A 23081-nucleotide genomic window follows, 5' to 3' on the forward strand; every position below is an offset into this window, starting at 1 on the left:
TTGAGGCACACCAAGTGCTTTTCATGTGCATTAGGCACAAGAAATGTTTAGGAATTTGTGTTAATAGTGGACCTGTGAGAGGTTTTTCCCTACACAAACGGGATCACTTGCACAGTCTGTGATGCAGGAGCCCTGCTGTTCTGCTGCTCATGTTTTGCCAGTAATCCTGCTGCTGCTCCTTTGATTTTTTGTGCATGGTGGGCTCTTTATAGTCTCATGCACTTTTCTCCTCTCATTAGGAAACGTGTTTATCTTTGTGAGATTAAAAGTCACAAATACTGTACACAATCTCTTTCTTCCTAAGTGGAAGGTATCACACAACATATATTTCCCTAGCATTTTTCTCTACACTTTGTTCAGAGTTAAGCAGCACCAGGGACTTGGGGTGGGACTTGTAGCTAATCTCAGTTGCTGCTGCTTGTTAGGGTGGTGAATATCACCTACATTACATTGGAAGAATTCCATTTCTTGCTTGAGGTTACTGAAAAATGTTCAGATGTCACCTGGTAACTCGGTGTTATTCCTGATAATGACTTTCAGGACTAAAGTGCATTGGTTTTCTCTGCATAGGAAACTTTATTATAGGTAGGCTTCATTGAAATAGCCACTTCTCTATGTGTTAGAAGTAAAAATCCTTCTGAGAGTTGAGAAACTACCCTGCTGTATTGACTTCCATCAGCTTTCTATTTGTGAAGTGTTCTGGATTGAACAAAAATTTGGGGTTGAACCACAACGTTGAGGTGGTTTACAGGAACCACCATTAAAAAATAGTGATAAGGTGATAGCTTCAGGCTTTTACTCTGCTTCCTAAAACAATTCCAGGAGAATTAGAGGATATTGAAGACTGCACCTGATATGCCTAAAAACTCTAATTGATTTTGTGAGTAGTGTACAGCATACTATGTCTTAGAGTTCTGATTCTTACCTAGAACCAGTGTTTTGAAAATCCTGAAAAATAATAGGAAATACATAGAATTCTCTAGGAATGGGTAAAGGAGATCACAAGACATGAATCACAGCATTGTGCTATAAAAAAGTTACACTGCACACTTCTGTGAAGGCTTTTCATGAGACAAGAATGAAGAGATGCTGTGCAAGAAAGAGATTATTTCAGATGCAACTTTGAAATATTTTCATCCCTTAAAATTGTCCTGAAGCTGAAAGTTTTACAGTCACTTATATTGAGCCCAAGGGCAAATTTTATACTAATATTTGTAACCCATCTATTCTGTTAAGCTTGGAGGAATAATGAGAAACCTCAGAGAAACCAGGCCAGCCAGCTCTCAATGCTGCTGAAATACAGGATGCTTCCATAAGAACTTCTCTGCATTGTTAAGATTTCTTGCCTCTGGCTCCTTTTGTGTGTCTGCTGATTGCAAGGGGCAAATAAATGCTGAACTAGGCAATAGTATTTTTTACAGATTGTTAGTTATAAAAACTTAAGGGATGAGAGCTTAATTTCCATTGGTTGTGACTTCACATGGAATTAAAAATAATTGTGCACAATAATCTGTGTAGGGCTCAGGACCCACCTGCAGTGAGAGCTTTGTCATTCAGCCCTACTCATGATTGTGGAGGAAGAAAAACACCATCTAAGCAGATCACATTGATAGTAATGATAAAATCCTAAATTACAGAGACATTTGAATGCTGATGTTAACGTGTTACCAGTCTTCCTTTCTCAGCACAAGTGTGGTTGTTGGAAAGGAGGCAGGCTGGGTGCCAGTGAGGATGGTGGCCTCTGGGTATCTAATCACCAGTATCTGCCATAGCAAAAGTTCTCAACAAAAAAAATTATCTGCAATTAGCCTTAAGCCAGTTATATTAGCAACTCATCTCTGGTAAAGTCTTATATGCGTGAATACTCAGAATTGGACACTTCATTGATTAGATTTTTACTGGACTCTCTTTTTCTGACATGCTGTTTCCTCAGAGAGCACAGATTAAATGAAGTTCTTTCAGAATAAGTGGTGGAAGTCTTCAGAAAATATAAAAACACAGTTCCTTGCTGAAAATAATCCATGTCAGTTCTTAGAAACTTCACCTTGCAGGCTTCTTGATGCCACTTCCATGAGTTAAACAAAACTCTTTATTTATTTAACTTTTATCTTTTTATATCTTCCAGTTACTGCACTAAAAGCTTTTGTGCATCTAGGTAAGCATAAACCTTGTTAAACATTGGATATTTTCTTTCTATCCCTTCTGTTCTACATCCGTAAATTATTTCCTGCTATTTTTACATTTAGCTCTGAGTGCTATTCTAGATTTAGTAGTGAGACACTTGGCATCAAGTTTTACCATGTGAATGGTACCATAATCTCATATTGGAGATTACATGTTGCTAGGGACAGCCAGACCCTGGGACATGAGGAGACAGCCTGCTGTTTTCCCTAAAATACAGTGACTTTTATTCCCATGTCTTTCATAACTGCCTGGCATGAACTTCCTCATGAAAAAGCTGATCCTACTTGTGATACATTGCCTTTTTAGGAAGACACAGTCAAAATTTAAACTGGGAATTTGCTGAAATGGGATTGTATAACAGACCAGGAAAAAGGGATAAACAAGAATCCTGAATAAATCTGTGTGAAAGGTGGCTGGAAATAAGAAGCATAGGAAATGTGAGGCAAGTGTGGAGGCTGTGTCAATATGAAAAAACTAACAACAGCTTGTGTAAGGATTGAGAAAAGCTGGTGACAGTGTGAGTGTGAGGATGAGAATGAGGTGTGGTGGAACTTGGCAAGTCACACTGGGCATTTTGGGAATAATTTTGGGCAACCTGAGTCACTAGATCAGCCACTGGGGTTTTCTGGCTGAGTGACACACGTGGACACAATGGGCAGTGCAGAATGTGCCAAGAGTGTATCTGTGCTAATCTGTGTGGTAACAGTACCCCTGATATCTCTTACATTTTGTGTTCTCTGTCAGGGCTTGTAGAGACTCCAGCTGAGTGAGTAGAGTTAGGAACACGCTCTGTGTTTGCTCCAAAGATGAACATGGAGTGAATCATAGAATGTGCTGAGTTGGAAGAGACCCCCAGGAATGATGGAGTCCAACTTTTAGTCCTGGTCATCCCCAAGATTGACAGCATTTGCCCAAGAGAATTGTCCAAACCCTTGTTGAACTGTGTCAGCCTTGGTGCTGTGATCACTTCCTGGGGACTCTGGTCAGTGCTCAGCCATCCTCTGGGTGAAAACCTTTCCTGGCATCCAACATAAACCTGTCCTGACTCAGCTCTAGCTGTTCCCCTGGCTGCTGTCACAGCTCATGAGAGTGAAGAAATCAGTGTCTGCTCCTCCCCTTCCCCTCACAAGGAGGTTGCAGACTGCAATGAGGTCTCCTCAGTCTCTTCCAGGCTGAACAAATCAAATGACCTCAGCTAATCCCCACAAGGGAGGTGTTTCCCCTCCAGACCTTTCACAATCCTCATGGCCTCCTTTGAACTCTGAAACTTCATCTCTTACCTTGTGCTGCCCCAACCAGCCCCAGCACTGGAGGTGAGGCCACCCCAGGTCAGAGCAGAGCAGGACAATCCAGTCCCCCCTTGCCTGGCTCCCCTGGCCTGTGGCTGCCAGGACACCTCTGACTCACGTTCAGCTTGCCATCCATCCATCCATCCATCCATCAGGACTTGCCACAGCTGTCTCCAGTCCTGCACACAGCCAGGGTGGCCCAGTCCCAGTGCAGAACCCAGCACTTGCCCTTGGTAAAGTTCCTGTGGTTGGTGATTGCCCAGCTTGGTGCTGTTCAGTGAGGGAGGGATGCCATCATTCTCACTGCACCTAGGAAAAGCTATCTCTACCACCTGATTAAAATTCATTATCTTCTTTAGTAGTCCCTCTGAAGCTATGTGGATTTTTGTTTTCCTCTTTTTAAGTTTTGTCATTTTACAGCTCTAAAACCAAAGTATCTGAAGTGGCTCCTCAGCTCTAAGTTCATTTCAGCTGGGAATATGACCAGGGTACCTGTGTATGCTTCTGCAGAAAGTAGCTGAGTAGGTAAAGCATGCAAGCATGGACTCAAAGCTTATTTACAAACTTCAGTGCCAGAATTTGCCAAGGGACTGATCCTTATCTCACACTGAAAATACAAATTGCCACTTAGTTTTGCTACTCACAGATAAGACTTTTTGTTGAAAACAAAACACTTTTTGGGGAAGACATTTTGATTTTTGCTGTTGAAAGTATAAATGTGTCTTGCAGGTAAAGTAACTGTCATGAAATTTTTATATATTCATTTATAATGGGAAGGTTTTTAGGGAGAGATTTTCTTTTTAATTCAAAAGTATTAGGACTGTTAAGTGTCTTAGCTTCAAAAAGCACACCTGTAAGTATGACAAGTCTAGCTATAAAGGAGAAATCTAAAACTGCTAGAAATATATTTTGTCTTATAAAAAGTTTCACAGACAAGGTTTGACAATTCTTCTATCCCAGACAGTTTAGATTACTACTTGTAATTATTAACTCAGTGGAAGCTTCTGATATTTCTAGTTCTGCAAAACATTATTTTGATACATTACACAAGCTGTCCAGTTCAATGCATCAGCTAGTTATTAATTTTATTTTTATTATATTGTTAATATAATTCTATTTTAAAATATAGACTATATTTTCTTAATATTTTTCATATTGTGTATGCATTGATTTTGCCCCACTGGATTTATATAGTGAGAGCTATTCCAGATGTAACTACAGCCACTTAGAGAAGCAGTTCTATCATTGCAGTTTAATTTGCTGGTGTAGACAAGAACTGCAAATACTTTACTTAAATTGTCATTGAAGACAGAAAGTGATGTTAATCTGGTTTTGACCATTTATAGGAATTTTGTCTTTTTGCTCACCAAAATTAGTTTTTAAAGGGAGCTCACCATATATAAATATGAGCCTGAAAAGCTGAACATTAACTATAACAGGACTGCAACAGGTGCTTCTTCCAAGTCACCAAGATCTTGGAGGGTAAACTTCAAATTTTCATTCAGAAAAGCTAAGGAATGTGTTACCTCAGCTGCTTAATATTGGGAAGAAAAATACCTTTTAGTAAAAAACAAACCCAGCTTTCTGTGTGTGCTGGCAGATGGGTATTTTCTACCACATGTACAAGAGGTCTTTTTCTCTGCCTGTTTATTTAGAATGATGGAGAGCATGAAAATGCTGTAGCTATTGTATTAAAATCTTTATATTTGGAACTTCATCACTTAAAAAAAATCCTCTAAAGAGTGTCATAATAACCTTATAAATTAGTAGCTGTAATACTGCTGTAATTACTGTAACTATTCTAGTTCTCAAAGGGTAAAATTAATAGATGAAAAAATGGAGCTCAGGATCCTATTATTAGCAGCATATTGTTATATGCTGGGGAAATCAAGTCTAAATAATTATACAATACTTATAGACTTGAATTTCTCTTTATAGCTGACTTCCTTCTCTCCTCTCCAGGATAGCCTTATTCAGCTTCATTTTTTCTCTGTGTTAAGATTTAAGGAAGGAGTAGCTCTGATACATATTTACAATCCTCAGAATTTGGATAGAAAGACCTTAACACAAAGCCTGGTGCTCCTTGAGATCTATTTTTCATCAGAGATTGAGGTTCCTACTGGCTTTAAAAATAATCACAACCTTCAAAGACTAAAAAAAGTCTCAGTGTCATCTTGGGATTCAGTGAAGAGCTGATATTCCACCCCTCCATCCAACCTTCTGTGGGAGGCACTTGTCCCAAGCTGTTTGACAGAGTAAAACATTCTCCTTTGAAAAGGAAATTTTCACCAGTTTTTAATATTTGGAGATATGTAGCACAAATTGTTGTAGAGATGGTATTCATATGTAATTTCTCACTTAAGTACAAGCTTAATGGGAATCCTCAGAAGTTCAAATGAGTTCAGACTCACTGGTGTTCTAGATATGTAGCCATTATAAAAGTAAATATTATAGTAAAGCTGAAAGTTCTAAAAAAGAAAATAGTTTGTCTCCTTTTGTCTCTGTTTTCCAGTGGAAAATACATTTAAAAGGCCATTTTCACTGCAGAGATGATCTCATGTTCAGGGTCTTTTTTTTCACCTGTTCTCTTACTAGGGCAGTAAGAGTAGGAGAGCTTTGCTGAATTCTAGGGCTTGTGCTGTCTCTGTCCTTGAGGTTTTCAGGCTGAACCTGGATGAATCCCTGAATAACCTGCTCTGACTTCATAGCTTTGAGCAGCTGATTGACCAAGAGACTTTGGAGATTTCTTCCAGCCTGACTTACCCAGAGCTCCTGGGGTGCTGAATTAAACTGAATTCCCCTGTTTTGCCAAAGCCAGCAAAAATCCTACTGATGTAGGATTCCATATGTGACATAAGGAACTGATCTTGAAAATAATCAACAGTTTTTTCTGGCAGCTTTTAACATCCTTGAGGAAATGCACATTGTGTGGATTGGAAAGGATTCATGTTTAGTGGGTCTTTTTTTTTTTTTAGAGATGCTAAATGTTTCATCATTCCCTAGGAACTAACACTATGTTAGAGTAATCATCACTGAAGTTTCAGAACTTCCTGTGTCCTACAAGCATTAAAACCTTGTTGTAAATATATATATGTATATATATATGTGTATATATATATATATGCATATATATGTGTGTGTATATATATATGCATATATATGTGTATATATATATGCACGAAATATATAGAACTGTTACATTTGTATATATAATTTTTATATAAACATCTGTAATGGTCCCAGTGGCACATTTTATCACCTTATTACTTGTTTGCTCCTTTTTTTTATGTGTCAAAATTATGCAGTCTTGAAAAAGACTTTGCAGGTTGTGTTGTTAAGCTGTAAAATCCACGCACAATTAAATTGAAAGTGTTTGCTTTAAAAGAAAAAATAAGAAGAAAAAAGTGATTTAGGTAGGTGCTTTACTCCCTGGACTAGAGCAGCTCAGATTTGTCTGTGTGCATTAGTGCTCCTGAAGCTGCATTTCTGTAAATCACATTCCCAGCTTCTCCAGAGACTCCCTAGGTAGCCCTGCTGTTGTTACAAAAATGAGCCTTTACATCCAGGTGAAATGGGTGTTACCTATCTTATTTCTTCTTTTTCTTTCAATAGCTGGTTTACAGAGTATATATTTCACTGTTCATTCTCACACCTCTTCCAGGTCTTGACTGTAATGTCTAAACCAAAATTATTTCATTTCTGAGTTTAAGCATTTTAACAGAAGACTGCACATTACTAAATATTATTTTGAGACTGCAGTTATCTTAAAATTAAAAAAAAAAAATTAGAAGTTGTTTTGTCTTAAAACATGAAAAGTGCAGGCCAAATTTGTCTTGGTGTTTTTACTACAATTGAGTCTAGAAAGGAGTAACCACACATTTAAAAACTTGCAGACAAAATTCTCCCATTTGAATTGCAATTATTAGAGAACAAGGTACAGTTGCACATGGGAAATACAATCTGGACAGCTCTAAAGCTTATTTCTGTATAGCTTAGGTACTTCCAATTGTTGGCAAGATATCTCTGTTTTCTAAGGATTTACTGAGTCTGTAGCTTGATAGAGTGCTGGGTGTTACTGCTTGCTGTTTGTGCCTGGTCAAGAAGAATCTGCTTTTCTTTGTCTGCCTTCTGTTCTTCTTACCCATGCATAATTCATAGGCAGAAATAGTGGTTTTAATTTGACCAGCTGATACACTGAGAGAAAAGAGTAGGGTTTTGTTGTTTGGTTTTGATTTTTTTTTAAAGGCTAGACCAGCCCTTCTTAAGGATACAGAAACTTGCTTATTTTAGGTCAGCTGATGTAGTTGGATAATAAGATGCATTTTCCCTGCAGATGTTGCTTTATGCCCTTAAATCTTCAAGCAACAATTCCTTGTTGCTTCCCTAGCAGGGACTCGCCTACTTAAAATGACTGTAAAAGTTTTTTTCTGTTTAACCATACAAAAGCATTATTCTCTTGGCTGCTTTGCTAAATGTAGCCCTTAGGAATATTGATAATATTGATGAATATGGATTACTCTTGATTGCCATTCTCCTTTTGGGAAGTCCCTTGTTCTCCAGAGCCTTACGAGTGAGCACGTGGTGTTACAATTACAAATGTAAAAAGCTAAATTCAACTAGGCAGCTTTTTAATTACATTTAATTACTCTGCAATTATTCTTTGGGCAAAGGTAGGTTCTTTGTTTCACACTACTAGTTTGTCAGGAATATCCCTTGCTCCTAAAGGAATGGAGGAAGAAAAGCTCATTCCAGTCACCTACACGAGCACGTTGGAGGTGTCATTTCTGTAGTACAGATTGCATTTGCCAGCAATTTCAAACAGGCCTTTCCTAAAAATGCCATCAGGAATTTTTGTGCTTGTATTGATTTAGAATTCCTGTGGTCACATAAAACTGGAGCTGTAAATAGCAGGTGCACTGTGCCAGGCATGTTTGGAGGGATGCAGCCACCCCTTCCTGGCTGGAACACCCGTGCTGCTCACTCCCAGGCTTGCACACGCTGCCTGATGCTCTCCCCTGCCATTTTCTGTTCCCTGCATCACAGAATTCTTCAAGGATTATCCAGTCTTTGTCCCTGAGAGCGCTTAGTGTGGGTGTTTCAATCTGCAGTTTCACCACAAAGATGTCTGTTCCCAGTAAGCTTGGCTAGAAATACTGGCAATTCATCTGCAGTGGTTGAACTGCATTATTTCCTGCACAACTCTGTCATCTCAGCTATCAGCCCTTCCACAAGTGTAGCAAATCACAGTAATTCACTGAAATTCAAGGAAGGTTTGAGTCATGGGGATTTATTTCACAGAAGTGACTTACTGGGTATTCCACAAGTTGTTTTTAACCCATTGCACAATATTTAGTTACCAAATTAATGACTTGTTCCAACAGAATGTTGGTATTTGAAGAAGTTCTTTTTAAAATTTTGTAAGACGGAATAATTTACTTGGTAAGTAAGTTTACTTCAACTTATTTTGCAAGTAAGGAATAGGTATGAGGCAATTTTTCTGAGAAATACTTAGCAGCAGCAATTATCACAAATAACTAACAAGCATAGTTCATTATTGGTATATGAAAGGGAACAGTGTGGGGAATTTAAATTAGAATTTATTTTGACATAAAGGGACATATTAAAAACCTTAGAAATTAATGTTGCATTTAATAGACATGAAGAGTATATCAGAATGTTTTTCCTGATGTATCTACTCCTTGCAGTCCTTGCACAGGAGGAACTCGAGCTTAGGGGTGAGGAGATAATTAATTTTTCAGTTTGTTGCTGTCCATGGCTCTTGGATTGCAGTTACTGTGGGCTGGACATCTACAGGGCTGGGAATGGTCACCCAGCTGCTTCAGGTGATGTGATCTGCTCACCAGATGTTTTGTCCTAATTCTAGTTCCAGTCAGCCTGAACAAAGTACCTGCTAGTGAAAAATGATAAATTGCACTAATAATTCTGAAAATCTATCCCCCTTAAGAAAAAAATAATAAAAGTTTAATTCACAGAAGAGCAGCAAAGCCTTCCTAAAACCACTTGATAGATGATCAGGCTCTAGAAGTTTTAAATACCCAACCCTTGTGGGAAGGTTAACTCCTTTGTACATGATGCAGGAATATTTCCTGCAGCTTTGCCATGGATGTGTGGCATGCAGAGCTCATCCCCAGGGCTTTCTGCTGAGTGCAGGGGCACAGGGGGTGCTCATCAGGGCTCTGCTGCTGCTGCCAGCCCAGGCCCAGCACAGGAAGCTGCTGTTTGTAGGCTCAGCTGTTCCCAGCCTGCTGCCCTGTCCCCAGTGCTGCTTGCAGCTGCTCACCAGAGAATTCACATGGGAGTGGGTATTCCAAAACCAGACCAGCCTAATTGAGGTGTATTCTCTGTACTAAAACAAGAACTGTATTTTATTTGCACTGAAAATAAACTGTTGACATGGGATTATACCTGTTAAAGCTTCTTTTTTTTTTTTAATTAACTTTTTAAAAATGCACTTTACTCCCCAATACAGCATTGCTGTGTTAACAGAAATATAAAGAAAATCAAAATGTAAATTTGGCAGCGCTTGCATCCTTTGGCCAACAAATATATTTGGTTTTTTTCAGTTTCTTCAGTGGATTACTTCAGTAGCAATGCCATGCTCTTACCTAGTCTTTCTTAAACAGAAATGATACCATCTTCTCTCATGACAGCCATCTTTCTTTGGTCTGTGCTTATGACACTATGTATGGAAATTTATCTGTGCAAGTGAAGAGGTGACTTTTTCCCTGCTTCCCCCACAGCACTAATTCACTTAATCAGGAATTTTATTTTACAGAAGATTTCTAAAGTCCAACTTCCTAGAAGATAAATCCTGCATTTTCACATTCCTCAGCTTAGCTACAGTGATCACACAGAGCACTGTAAAAGGTGTTTTATTTGAGGAGCACAGGTCAGTTCCCTTCCAGGCAGGGGAGCAGCCTCATCCTGGCCATGACCTCCCCCTCATTATTTTTGTGCTTAACCTACTTCCTTCCTTCTGCCTCTTATTTTCCATATTTCCCATCTTCCCAAGAGCACTTGCTTTATAGCTGTCTCCTGTCTCTGGAGCTTCATATATGGCTCCAGCCCATTGTGGTTATGGGAACTGCTTTGTACATTTCTGAGACTGGAAAGATATTTTGTATTTTCTTCCTTTTGGTGTGTCTAAGATGAAATTTTTTAAAAGCTGCTACAGAAAGCACTGAGAGAAATCTAAAGATTCCTTAGGAAAAAGCTTCTTTCTGAGCCACATCATCCCAGAAAACAACTTTTCTTTTTTGCCTTTAATTTAAAATTTATCATATAGTTGATGGTTTCTTTTGGTGGTTTGAGCCACATTTTTTATACAGTTGCAGATGATTTGAAGTTTAGCAGGTATCTTTTGTGGTGCTGGTTTTGTATAATAAATGCTCCAAAATCCAGGCAAAAAAAGCCCCATAGAAAACTTGTTAACATTTTCAACTTGTATTTCCAGAATGGTGATAATTAAAATCTCTGGTATTAATATTCCTCCTGTGATGCTCATCCCAAATCAAAGAAGACTGAGTTAAAATTCTGCAGGCAAGATCATTGTTTCAGAAAAACTGAAAAGTTTCTTTTTTCTCAGTGTTGCTGAAGACATGGTCAAACTTCTTTTTTTGTTCTATGTTCACTTACAAATAGATGCACATTCTCTGTCTTGGCTGTTCTTTTATCCATGTCACATGACTTTTTATGTATTCTCTAGAATTTTGGCTCTATGTATTGTTTAAAATTTTTTATAAAATTTTTATTGATTTTTTAAAAGTTTTTTTAAAGCTCTACAGTAGCTTTAGTTCATAAAGTACTTCAGACTAACTTATTTTTCCTCTAAGTGTAAGATTTTTGACTAACAAAGTTTCTATTTAAGTATTTGAAACATTTTCATTTTGAAATATTAGACCATGTATCTGGTGCTAACATGGAGGGGTGTGCAATAACAGCCAGGATCTGTTGGTGTAGCATGAAATTGAAGATTTTTCTCCTTCTGAGGAGTAATTTTCCTGTCCTAATCAACATTTTTTCCTGTGGAAGCTCTGATTACTTCATGAGAACACAACACTGCAGTTACAGTTTCAGTAGGCTTTTAGGATTATTTCCTGTCAAATTCTGCATCATTTCTTTTTCTTACTTTGGGAATTTGTAACATGCTGCTGAGTACACGTCCCTGTTGACTCAAATACAAATTCAGTTACAACCTGCACCACAGAGGGGAACAATATTCTTGTCTTGGCTGATGTTTTTACTCCTTTGAGGCCAGCAGTGCAAAAATCAGTGAAAAGCTCTAAGTGCTAATGACTTGCAGAAGCACAGAAGGGTTGGAAGCATTCAGTCTCTCCATAGCCTGGTGTGGTGGGATGTGTTTGATTCCTGTCTCCTCTGTTCTGCTCTTGGAAGAACATTCTCTGAAATGTTGTCATAGGAAACTGTGTCACACCTATATATATATATTTTTTTTTTACACTAAGAAGTAATAGCAGCAATATTTTCCCCTGCTTTAACTTTAAAAATTGCATCTCTCTTGTTTTGTTCACATCTCTGTGTGATGTTAGTAAAGGAATCTGAGGACAGGATTTTCCACAAATTGTTGCCAGCACTTTTGTTTGGAAACCCACTTAAACTGGTGATAACCCTTTTGCCTTTCTTCTCATGCCCATATATGTTATCTTTACATGTCCTCCATATCTTTCCCCCCTGGTTTTGATATATCTGAGTTACTTAAGTATTATTTGGTTGTTTTATCCCATTTCTTCCTGTTGACATCTCTCCCTTTCTTTGTTAGGTTTTATTGCACAAAATCCCTGGTAAGTTTTGAACATCACCTTTTTCCCTGTCTCTCTGTTCAGTCACATGTGAAGAACTTTGTTTCAGATCCATTCATGTGCTTGTAAAATTTAAAATTATACATAGGGATGCACAGAATTTTAGACAGCTTCATAAATACTTGTACAGCAACACTGCAGAACAGTTGTTTAATAAGGGACCTCTATTTAGAATTAAAATATATTTGTATTTCTCTACTTAGGAACTGCAGTGTTATTTTTAAATGTAAAAGAGGGAAAGATTTTCTTAAATTTCAGAATTAGTAGGTGGCAAGAAAGAGAGGACTGGGAGTGTAGTGGTGATACAGGAAAGTCAGGAAAATAAGAGGAAATGAGATCACTGATGGTGCAGAAATTTAAAGTAAGACAGAAAACATTCCTTGTTCTGTCTCTTGCCTGACCTCATCTCTGCTGCTTAAAATTTCAAATGAAGGGTTTCTCTCTCTTAGGTGTCTGCAACATTATTCAAATCATTGTTTGTCTCCTGCATTTCAATTCCACTTTTTCACTGAGATTGTTATTTCTTTTAAATTTTGCTGTGTTTTTTCTCATTAGCCCCAAATCACAGCTAAAATAAACATACCCATATAGTAGTGGGATATTACATATGATAATTACATGCCAGATTTTTTTCTGTTTCTGTTCATGCTACTCTGTTCATTAGGTGGGCTTCTGTCCCTGTCGTTTTTCAGCCCTTTTTTATTTCAGTTGCTTGAAAATTGGCCCTTTTTGCTTGAGCTGAGAATTCTGTCTGCTCAGGAAGAGCAGTGCTGTGTAACTCAGTGCTCTGCTTTCTGCCAAAGTTTATTGCAGTGCACCTGCTGCTCCCCCTTTGCTCAGCCTTGGTGGCATTGCAAAATGCACAGAGCAAATTGAATGGCTCTGTCTTCATATCCCTTCCTGGATCTTTTACACTTGCTAATTGGATTATTGACTGACACAATTCTTTTCTTGCAGTCTATATAATGACCTTTCTGTCTGCCCTCTCACCTCACCCCAGGCCTGCTGCTGTTTATTAATACTGGGAGTATTGGCAGTCATGCACTTTTTGCTCTCCAACCAAAGAAAATAGTTTTCCCAGCTTGCCATGATAGTGGGCTCATAATTATGAGATATTTTGTAATGGTAAGCTGACTGTCAGAAATAGCTTACATGTATTTTTTTGGCCAGCAAGAAGAAAAACAGCATTTCTGTAGAAGTGCTGGTCCTTAAAGTGAGCACCTGGTGGACAAGGGCTCATCTGGGTCTGGCCAGGTGACCATGGCTGCTTTAGAAGTCATTGACTTGACTGACAGGTGATAGTTTTTCTCTCAAAGGGATGTTAGAAAGGTAGGAAGCTGCCCTGTCATCTTAACCATGAAAAAATTCTTCCAGTTAAAGAATGTCAAGTTAACTGAAAGATCTTGGTAGTCCTTCTGTATTGGGTGGTTTTATTAAAATATTCTGGGTTCACTTGGCAGTAAGGGTATATTGAGTTACATCAAAGTAGAAGACTTCTTGTAACTTCTTTTACTGAGATCTACAAATACTTTTTTTAGTTTTTTACATCTTGCTGAGAGAATTCTCTGGTCATAAAGAAACCCACACAGGGGTTTCTTTGAAACTTGAATTAACCTCTAAATTAGGTATTTGGGCTGTTCTTTTCTCTTGCAACAGCCATAATCACCAGCAGAACTCAAATGAGTATCCAGCAGGATGTTAAAGGAAATAATTACTGGAAATTAATTCTAATGGTTACTCTTCGATTTTCTGGAAGTCTTTGTTCTCTTCCCAGAGCTAGGAGCTTATTCTGATTTTACCACTTAGAACCTTGACCAAAATTTTGGTCAAAGCAGAGAGCTAGAGGCAAGGAGGTACTAAATTCTGCAGTGTCTGCCCTGATTTCCTTCCTTTCCCCCTCTGTTACCTAAATTGCCAGTCTGAATTTTGGGATGCACCAAAGTTCCTTTATTAGCTCCAAGTTAATTTCAAAATACATCCAAATTCATACTGTGGTTTTGGCATTCCTTCTTTGCATTACTTACTGTAGTTTCAGTAAATCTGTCAAACTTTAGGTGTCACAAAGTGTCACAAACTTTTTGTGACATGGGTGTAACAGGCAAGGGCTGGGCAGATGAGTGCTGGTGGAAAGGTGGGGATTGTGACTCCCTGTTGGCAGGAGGCAACCACACCAAGTGATCATTTTCAACAATTAGTGCCCAGAACTAGTTTCTTATGTGTTTGGAAAACCCCACTGAAGCTACTCTAGGTTCAGTTCATCTTAAAATCCCATCAGTTCCTGAAAGCTTCAGGCACCAGTTTTTAACTCATGCCTCACTTTGTTCTTGATTCATGAAATACAAGTGTGTGTTCTGATTGTTCAGTAGTTACTTGGAAATAAGCTGTCACTGTGAGGCTTCAAATTATTTGATATTCTTATCAAATTAATTTTTTCTGATTTGGCTTTTTTTACTTGATGGTACAGGCTCTGGCCAGACTCCAAAACACTTGTTTGGTTCATTTTTGGAGGACTTGACTGGGAACATTTTCATGTAGAAAATATTTTGGTCTATATTTACAGAGCAATACTGCTCAGCAATTTGATTCTGTACCCAATTATGGGGCCACAAAGCAATCAAAACTGCAGACTCATGACTGCCAAAATAATGGAATTTCTCATCTGTTGAGTTGATGCCATTTCTGCCCTTGAAGGACCAGTGTTGTTCCACTCTTGGCACAGCTGAACCTGCCCTGTTCTGTCCTCTCCTGTTGTCCCCTTGCTGTGTGATGAGCTCAGTCCTGCCTGGGCTCCAGACTCTGAGCACTCCTTAGGGGCAGTGCAGCCTTTGTCAGATCCAGTGCAGGGACTCTAAGGAAGGGGCCAGAAAAGAAGCACTAGAAAACTCTGGGACACTCTTCCTGAGGGACTGGGGGTTTGGCTCCTGCCAGATGTTGATGTTGTGAAGCATGAGAGATTTTCTTAAAATTGCTGTTCATTTTTTAATGTTTCTTGTACGATATTTTTCTTATCATTAAATGTAAATGCCCTTGTAAATAAATATTTTCTGTCAATGAAAAGCAAGTGTGTTGCTGCTTTCAAAGTAGGCTGGCTAATTTTTTAACAGAAAAGAACATCTAGTCCCAGCTACTTTACAGGTAATGTAAACAGCAAAAAAAAAAAAAATTGGTTCCACCTTTTGCAATTAAAAAAACTTCCTTTTAATTCTCTGATAAGTACATGCAAAGAAATCATAAATAGCAATGAGAATTTTAGTAGATAACAATGAGAATTTTAGTAGATAACTGTGCCTGAGTGCAAAGTAGAATCCAGTCTGCATTTCATAAATAATTGAACTGTGAGGAAAACCTGTCTTGGTCCTTGAATTCAGCTGCATTACTGCTAAGCACTCTCATTTCTATTTGGAATAAGTAGGTGTTGGAAGTTTTAATGTGGTATATCTTCTCTTTGGACACTTTCTGCCCTTTTTTCCCCCTGTCATTTCTTCTGAGCTAACTCTGAGCTTTCTAATTTTTTTTTTTAAGATCAGTAGTGACTTTTTAAGTAGAAATAATGACTGCTGTATTGCACTAAAACATTGTGCTGCTCTAAAGCATTATCACATAGGTGATCTCCATCACAGAGATGCTCTTAATGATATAAATAGGGGATTAAGTGCATAAAATTGGTGCTAAGTTAAAATATCTGGATGCTAATTAAGCAAAACTAGTGACATTTTAGTAATATTTTTACATACTAAAATAACTTAGTGTTGATAATTATCTGTGGTCAGTCTAGATATGACTTAACTGTGTCTTATGATTAGAAATTGTGAACCATGCATCTTTAATTGATTTTTTTGTTGTTGTTATTCTCACAAAGAGAATGTTAAACAGCTTTTAACATGGTACAGATACTGGTCTCAGTCAGACTTGTTTTGTCCTGATATGTTTTACAGCACAAATAACCTGAGTAGGTGTAGGTAGTGATAAAGCCCAAAAATAACTTCAAGAATTAGGAAAAAATATGTCTAAAAGGAGATGTATCTTTAGGGTGTTTGTAAACTCTAGCATGAACATAGTCAATGATTAAAAAACATGGACCTGCCACCACAGACCTAAACTAGCAAGCATCTTCAGCTCTGTGATTGTTGGTTCTGGTCCAAAGAAATCCTTTCAGCTTTGGGAGTTGCTCAGCCTCAGTGAATTGAAAAATTCAAACAATCCCTTTAAGTTGAACATGTGGGTACCTAAAAGCTGAACCCTTCATGACCAGTTCCCAGGTACACTGGAACTCAGCTGCCTTTCTTCCCCTTGCTATAAGCAAGCCCTTACAGAAGATACTGTCATGGAATTTCCACAGGTGTAAAGAATTCACTTCACTGCTAATTACATATGTAACAACTTTAATTCATCATTCTTGCAGTGCATTTACCATTACCAAGCTGTGCAAACACACAATCAGCATTAAATTTAAATTATTTTGCCAGTTGATGAGGGTTTTGTAGAATTCAAACTTCACTGATTGGTTTAAGTTTGGGATGAGCACATACAAATTCTAAACTCATTTATGGAAACACTGATTACCTATTCTGGCTGATCTTGGGGAAAGTAATGTTTACCCACACCTGTTTCATTAGTGTTTTGTGATTAGTATTGTTTCTTAACCTCCTGATTTCACAGATGATAAAAGAGCTTTTGTCTTGATGATAAAAGAGCTGTTACAAGAGCTTCTGTCTGGGAAGAAATTACGATTATAGAAGTGTAAAAAAAGAAAATTATTCATAAATTTTTAAACAAATATGAACTATGTCCCTTTCTGTTGCTGAATTAGTGGAATACTAAGGATCTGGAAGATATCCCCTGTAGGCTGATTAAAACTTCTCAGCAATCTCTCTGCTCTTGCTCTAGATAACAAGATTAATAAACTAGGAGAGAGCTAGACTGAGCAAACAAAGGACAGCAAAACTTGTGTTTGTGGTACAGAAGTCTGAAAGTAGGGTGGAAGGCATTATTCTTAATCAGTGAAGACTGAAAGGAACTTTTTCTTTAATTTTTTATGCACAACCTCCCACATGATGCTAAAAAGCACAAGCTGGCTGTGTATCTCTAGGGGAGGATTTCTGTGGTATTCATTCTTGGAGTGCAGAAGAGGAAGTGCAGGAGCTCCCAGGACACCTCTTGGGTGAGGACAGTTCACATAACTTGATAGGACAAGGAGCACTAAATGACTGAAATTAGATATAAACCTGTCCTTACTGCTGAGCTGGTCAGTGGGACCAGAACAGTGCCCAGTTATTTTAGGTGTGGGAATTGAGTTCCTCAGGGAGCTGTGCATGGAACAGGGGATTTCTGGGAGTGGATGACTGCCATGTGACATTTCAAAAAAGCCTTTCATAAAAATGGAACAGAATAATGGCAGAATAATCCAATTTGCATAATAGGCTGGAAGCAAATAGTAAATTCTAATAGAATTATGTTAAAACTTAGAATTCCTTTCTGCTAGCATTGTTCCCATTATCTTGGACTTGCAGGTCTCTTTTCTGTCCCTTCTTCCTTGCCCTCTTTTTTTTTTTTTTTTTGAAGGGTGGAGAACCTTAGCTTGGTTTTTGTAAGACCTAATGCTGTCCAATAGTTACTTTGACATAAAATGTCACTGTGAGGCATCAAATTATTTGATATTCTAATCAAATTAATTTTTTCTGGTTTGGCTTTTTTTAAGTTAATGTTACAGGCTATAGGCAGACTCCAAAACATTTGTTTGGTTCATTTTTTGGAGGACTTCTTTGCAGATCCCTTGGAGATAATCCTGTGCCAAGGCCCTGCCCTCTGAGAGGTGTGATGTTGTTCTGGGGACACAGAGAACAGGAAGGTCAATGTCAGTGTGTGGTGACAAAAAACTATCTAACCAGGCTGGGTGGGGGGTACACAACTCTGTTTACTCTCCATTTAGAACAGAATTTAAAAAAATATCCAAACAAATTGAATTCTAAGTGACAAACAGTATCATTGCAATTAAATGATGGTTAATTCTTTAAAATATAAAAAGTTATAAATACCCATTTTCTTTGGAATGTAGGTGTTAAAATGTGAAGATGCCTTAAGACTGGCATCTTAGTGTGTGTGTCTACATACACATAATTGCTGAGAAGGATCTAGAAATATTCCAATATCATCTATAAAATTCTCTTTGAATTTATGTGCTTTCAGAATTGGGCACATCCCATGGGGAAGGAATATAAAACAATAAAGTTAAGCTACAGCAATAAACCTGATCTATCTATAACTGCTATACACAGTTGCATTATAAAATATGTGGATATTTTATAGACTGTAATATAAAGACAGTGATTCAAACCAGCTTTTTTACATTGTAAGCTATGTTCAGAAAGTCATAAATGCAGAAATTAGTGTGAGGAGGGGAAAAAAATCATATCCTTATAATATGTGTACTTTCCAGACTTCTGACATACTTGATTTGATCAAATACCTTTATATATAATCTTATTATTCACTAGCCAGGATTCCTGTTCAGTGTCTTTTAAAGAACAACCCTTCAAAGAAATTGGCTGGAAGTACTAACAATCAGTATTTTAATTAAGAAGATTGTGACTAAGGGCACTCAGAGCATTTATTATGCATGTGAAAGGTAATACTGGGGAACTACTTTTATTTTTAAGCTTTTCAAAGGTGCTACATGTGCCTTTGTTTTTCTGCAAATTTTTTAAATGGTTGGAAAAAGTTGTAGTAAGTAAAACCAACAAGTGTTTGTATATAGGTTTATGCTCAGACTTTCACTCATGATTTTAAATTACTTGAGTTTCTCAAAAATCTTTGCCTTCAGTCTTTCATGTTGGTTGGTTTGTGGGATTTCTATGGCCACAACTCCTACACAATTCACACATTTCAGTTCATTTATCCTTAAAGTGTCCCTACGAGACAGGGAGTTGATAATAAGGCCCATGCAAAGGAGAAGGAATTGTTCAGAGAGGAATTCTCACCCTGCAGCTCTGAGCAGAGAGGCAGATAAGTGTGTGTGACTGTTGAGCAAAAGCTTTGCCAGCAAACAGGGAATGTAAACTGCAGAGATTTGCATGAATTAAGGTTTTCTGAGCCTGGTGTCTGGGGACAAGGGGGTTTTGTACCAGAGGAGGAGAGGCTGATTCCCAACACTAAGAACTGAAAACAACTGTGAAATAAAATCTGTGAGGTGGCTTTTTCTCTGGAATGTTATTTTAAATGTATTTTCTGCATCGTGTGTCTCATTACAGATAATAGTGTGCCCATCTCTCAGCAGAAAGAAGGAAAAGCAATATACAACATCAGTTGCTTCAATATAAAAAGAAATTAAGAAAGGTCTGATTAGATGATGCTATTCAGTTATTTTGGTTATGTAAATGTTCTGAATTAGTTCATCCCTTGAGAATAGTGTATTTAAAGCATAATTGTTGTTGGGAAAGATTTTATTTTCTCTTGAGAAAGCTTCATTGCATTGGGAAGCTGAAGCTAAAAGTGTGATGGTCCCATTTCTGCAGAGCTGGGGCTGGCAGGCTCTGTTGAGGGCAGGATCCATCACTGGTTTGATTACACAGGAGGCTCCCAGCTTTCTCCTCTGCTGCCATAATCCAGACTGCACTGGTTGAAAGAATGCTCTCTGCAGGAAATGCCAGTTTTAAACAGAAATTACCTGTTTCATCATACAAAGATTATAACAATTATGGTTTTAAATATTGTAAGTTCTGATCCCCATGGACAGTATTCATGTGCTGATAGCCAAAAGCCTTTTGATATGTTTTGATAAACCAATGGTTTATCTGCTCTGGTTACAAGTTCTGAGTGTCCTGGGCTCTTTTCCTGCCTCTCAGCTCTGTCAGCCTGTGCTGTCACTGCCTCTCCCTTCTGAAGACTTGGAAAGGGTGGGTGCTTCAATTGCTCTGTTCAACATTGCCCATTCTAAACCTTTTTCTCAGGGTACATATTTGTCTTTGGGCTGGCTTAACTCAAGAAGAGCCTGAGGCAGGGTCTTGCTCAGGCTGAGCTGTCACCCAGAGATGGCCTTTCACCAGCATCACTTGTTTTCTGGGTGCAATCTTTTCCATCAAGCATAATTAGCCCTATGTTTTCCTGTGCTTTTCCATTGCTAGTTGTGTTTGTGTCAGGAACAGCAACAGTGCCAATGTCACTCCATGCAGGCAGCAGATTTTTATGCTTTTGATAGGCTTGGTATATTTCATATCTATGATAGTACTCAAGCATTCTAGTCTGAACACATTTTCATATGGTTCAATAAAGTATTAACTTTAATGAGGTGTTTTTCTATGAGGGACTTGAATTAAAATCTCCTCTCTTTCCCTGGGGGGACTGCATGATGACAACTACCTACAGAACATCCTTAGCTGGAAATGTGCAAGCATGGATTCCCCTCCCCTGTGCAGGAGGAGCACTCTCTCCCTTACTCCTGCCTGAATTGTTGCTTCCAAATAAACACTGGGAAGCAAGATTTGTTCAGCTTCATGTTTTAATTGAGAGATTTAGTCATAGCAAATGCACTCAGTGCCTGTCACTTCTTTCTGCATTAGAAAAGCCAGAGAGGAAGGAAACCCTACATCTCTGGCCTCTCTTGGTAGCCCAGACCACCAGAGTACATTGATGGTCTTGGCAACTTGAGGCTCTTGCTCTTCCCTGAAACCCCAAATATTCCAGAGATAATTCTGCCTGCTGTGCCTGGGGAAGAGTTATGTTCATTCATCTACATTGACAGTCAGGTCTTATAGTTGTTCCCATATACTTGCCAAGGCTGGATTCATTTCTTCTTTGGTCAGGAACCTCTTCCCTGTCTGTCCTTTCCTCCAGAGAGGAGGAAAGTTGCACTCACTTGAGAGTGTGCTCTGTATGTTATGGGTTTTCTTCTATTTTAAGATGCAAGTATATTCTTTATTCTGATGCCAAAAGATATTTTCTTTTTAAAATATTTTTCATATATTCCTAGCTCTGCAGACTCTTATTGTATAGTTACGTGGTTTCCAGTACTTGTTAGACAGACACATTCCTGCAATCCCATTCTAATCTCACTTCTTCAGTGAACCAAGGCCATTCTTCTGCTTCCCCATGTGTGTAGACATGAACAATGTGGGGCTAGGAGAAAGGGAGGAGGCTTCAGTAGGAGGCTGAACCAAGGGGGGCATTACTTCATTAGCTGTACTTTTGATTGGGGATTCTGTCAATTATGCTAATTTGCTAAGCTTATAAAAATGTCATAGCCCTATATCACATGTGCATTTTGCCATAAGTGCATCCTTCAATAAACAGTAACCACCTTTATCCTTTTAATCTTTGGCTTGTTATTTCAGGGCTCAGAAGGGCATCAATTCTAATTTGATTTTTCTGTGGCCTCAGGAAAATTTCAGCTGATGCTTATTTTTAATGTCTTGTCAAAGTGAGATGTGTGTTAAGACAGCTTGTGCTGCTTTAACTTATGTGTTGCACTGTGTAGCAGAGCAGTCTGTGTGGGAGCTGTCTGACTTGATGGCAATCCTTAGTTTTTCCTGGAGTGTGCTCCCATTCTTCCATGCCATTTATCACTTCAGTGCCTTCATGTTGCAGGCAGACCCTCCTTTCTCAAATTGCTTTTTTCTTCAGTTACTGCATGCTGCCTCATTTTCTGGGATGGACTATTACTGTTGGCCCTACCTTGAAGTGGACTGGTGTGGAGAGAGATTGGAGAAATTATTGCTTGTTATTTCATTCCTATAGATAACCTCAGAAACCTCATTTTGTCATGCAGCAGGAACAGGCTTTTTGTTTTTTGGTATTTTTTTAATGGATTTTAGCTCATCTGAACAGCACTGATTCTCTCTCAAGTTCAGTCAATTCAAAAGGAAATTATATCACAAGGGTTTTTCTTTGCTAACTCTTAAGCACTGGAAAAACCTGAATTCCTGTAAACTGGTAAGAGATCACATCTCTTAAGGTTTCTTTTCATCATATACTAATTTAGTTTTCAGATCCATTATTTAATTTCTTTGCTTATTTTCTGACAGGACAGCAAAAGGATAGTACTGATAGAATAGGAACAAATAGGTATTTGCTTTATATTTCCTCAGTTTTTCACTGAAAGAAGTGTAACACAATCATTTTACCTCACCACCTCCATATAAATGCTTCATCAGTGCTACATTTAAAATACTGTGAAGTTGTCTAAGGCCATAGCCTAAAGAAAAGTACCAATTTAAACAGAAACTTAGATAATTTTTCCAGTGAGCTTGATTTGAGGGCGTAATCTGAGGAGAAAGTGCTCCCAATGATTAGTGGGAAGGAAGGCAAGCTAAAAATCTTGGCAGGGATTTTATTTACTTTATGTTTTGTAACCTGTGCTCTGTGATGTTTTTCATTCAGTTTTAAATTAGTTATAAGGTGAGCACCCTGTAATTTTTCAGTGTCTGTGAAATCTCAGAATGGACAATTTTTATCTTAACAGGCCATGGAGCAGATGTGAAATGTGTTGACTGGCATCCAACCAAGGGATTAGTTGTTTCAGGAAGTAAAGATAGCCAACAGCCCATCAAGTTCTGGGATCCAAAGACTGGCCAGAGCCTTGCCACACTGTAAGTTCTTACCCACAGATTTTTGATTTGCTCAAATATAAGCTAACTTTATAAAATAATTTTTTCTTAGTTCCCTCCTTAGCTCTTTTCCTCACAACTTTTCAGCCACACACAGTTGCTTTACACATGAAGCTGGTGCTTTAGCTGTGCCAGAAAATCCAGAGGTTAGATGAGGACAACTCTCTACC

At 38.2% G+C, this 23081-nt stretch overlaps 1 protein-coding gene across 3 annotated transcripts in view; it reads left to right on the plus strand.

Annotated features, from left to right (window-relative positions):
• WDR33 (WD repeat domain 33) overlaps positions 1–23081 on the plus strand; it is a 52535-nt gene that overhangs the window by 11509 nt on the left and 17945 nt on the right. Inside the window, exon 7 of one of the 3 annotated variants that reach the window (XM_071437178.1) lies at positions 22767–22893. In XM_071437178.1, the coding sequence (XP_071293279.1) occupies positions 22767–22893 (127 nt within the window). Of the gene's footprint in view, positions 1–1236; positions 11654–12273; positions 15371–22766; positions 22894–23081 lie in introns of those variants that run through there. The other 2 variants (XM_071437177.1, XM_071437176.1) reach the window with 2 other exon arrangements.

The sequence above is a fragment of the Agelaius tricolor genome, unplaced genomic scaffold (assembly GCF_023055355.1).
Source record: "Agelaius tricolor isolate 1412-34295 unplaced genomic scaffold, bAgeTri1.0.p SCAF_12, whole genome shotgun sequence".
Classification (NCBI taxonomy): Eukaryota; Metazoa; Chordata; class Aves; order Passeriformes; family Icteridae; genus Agelaius; species Agelaius tricolor.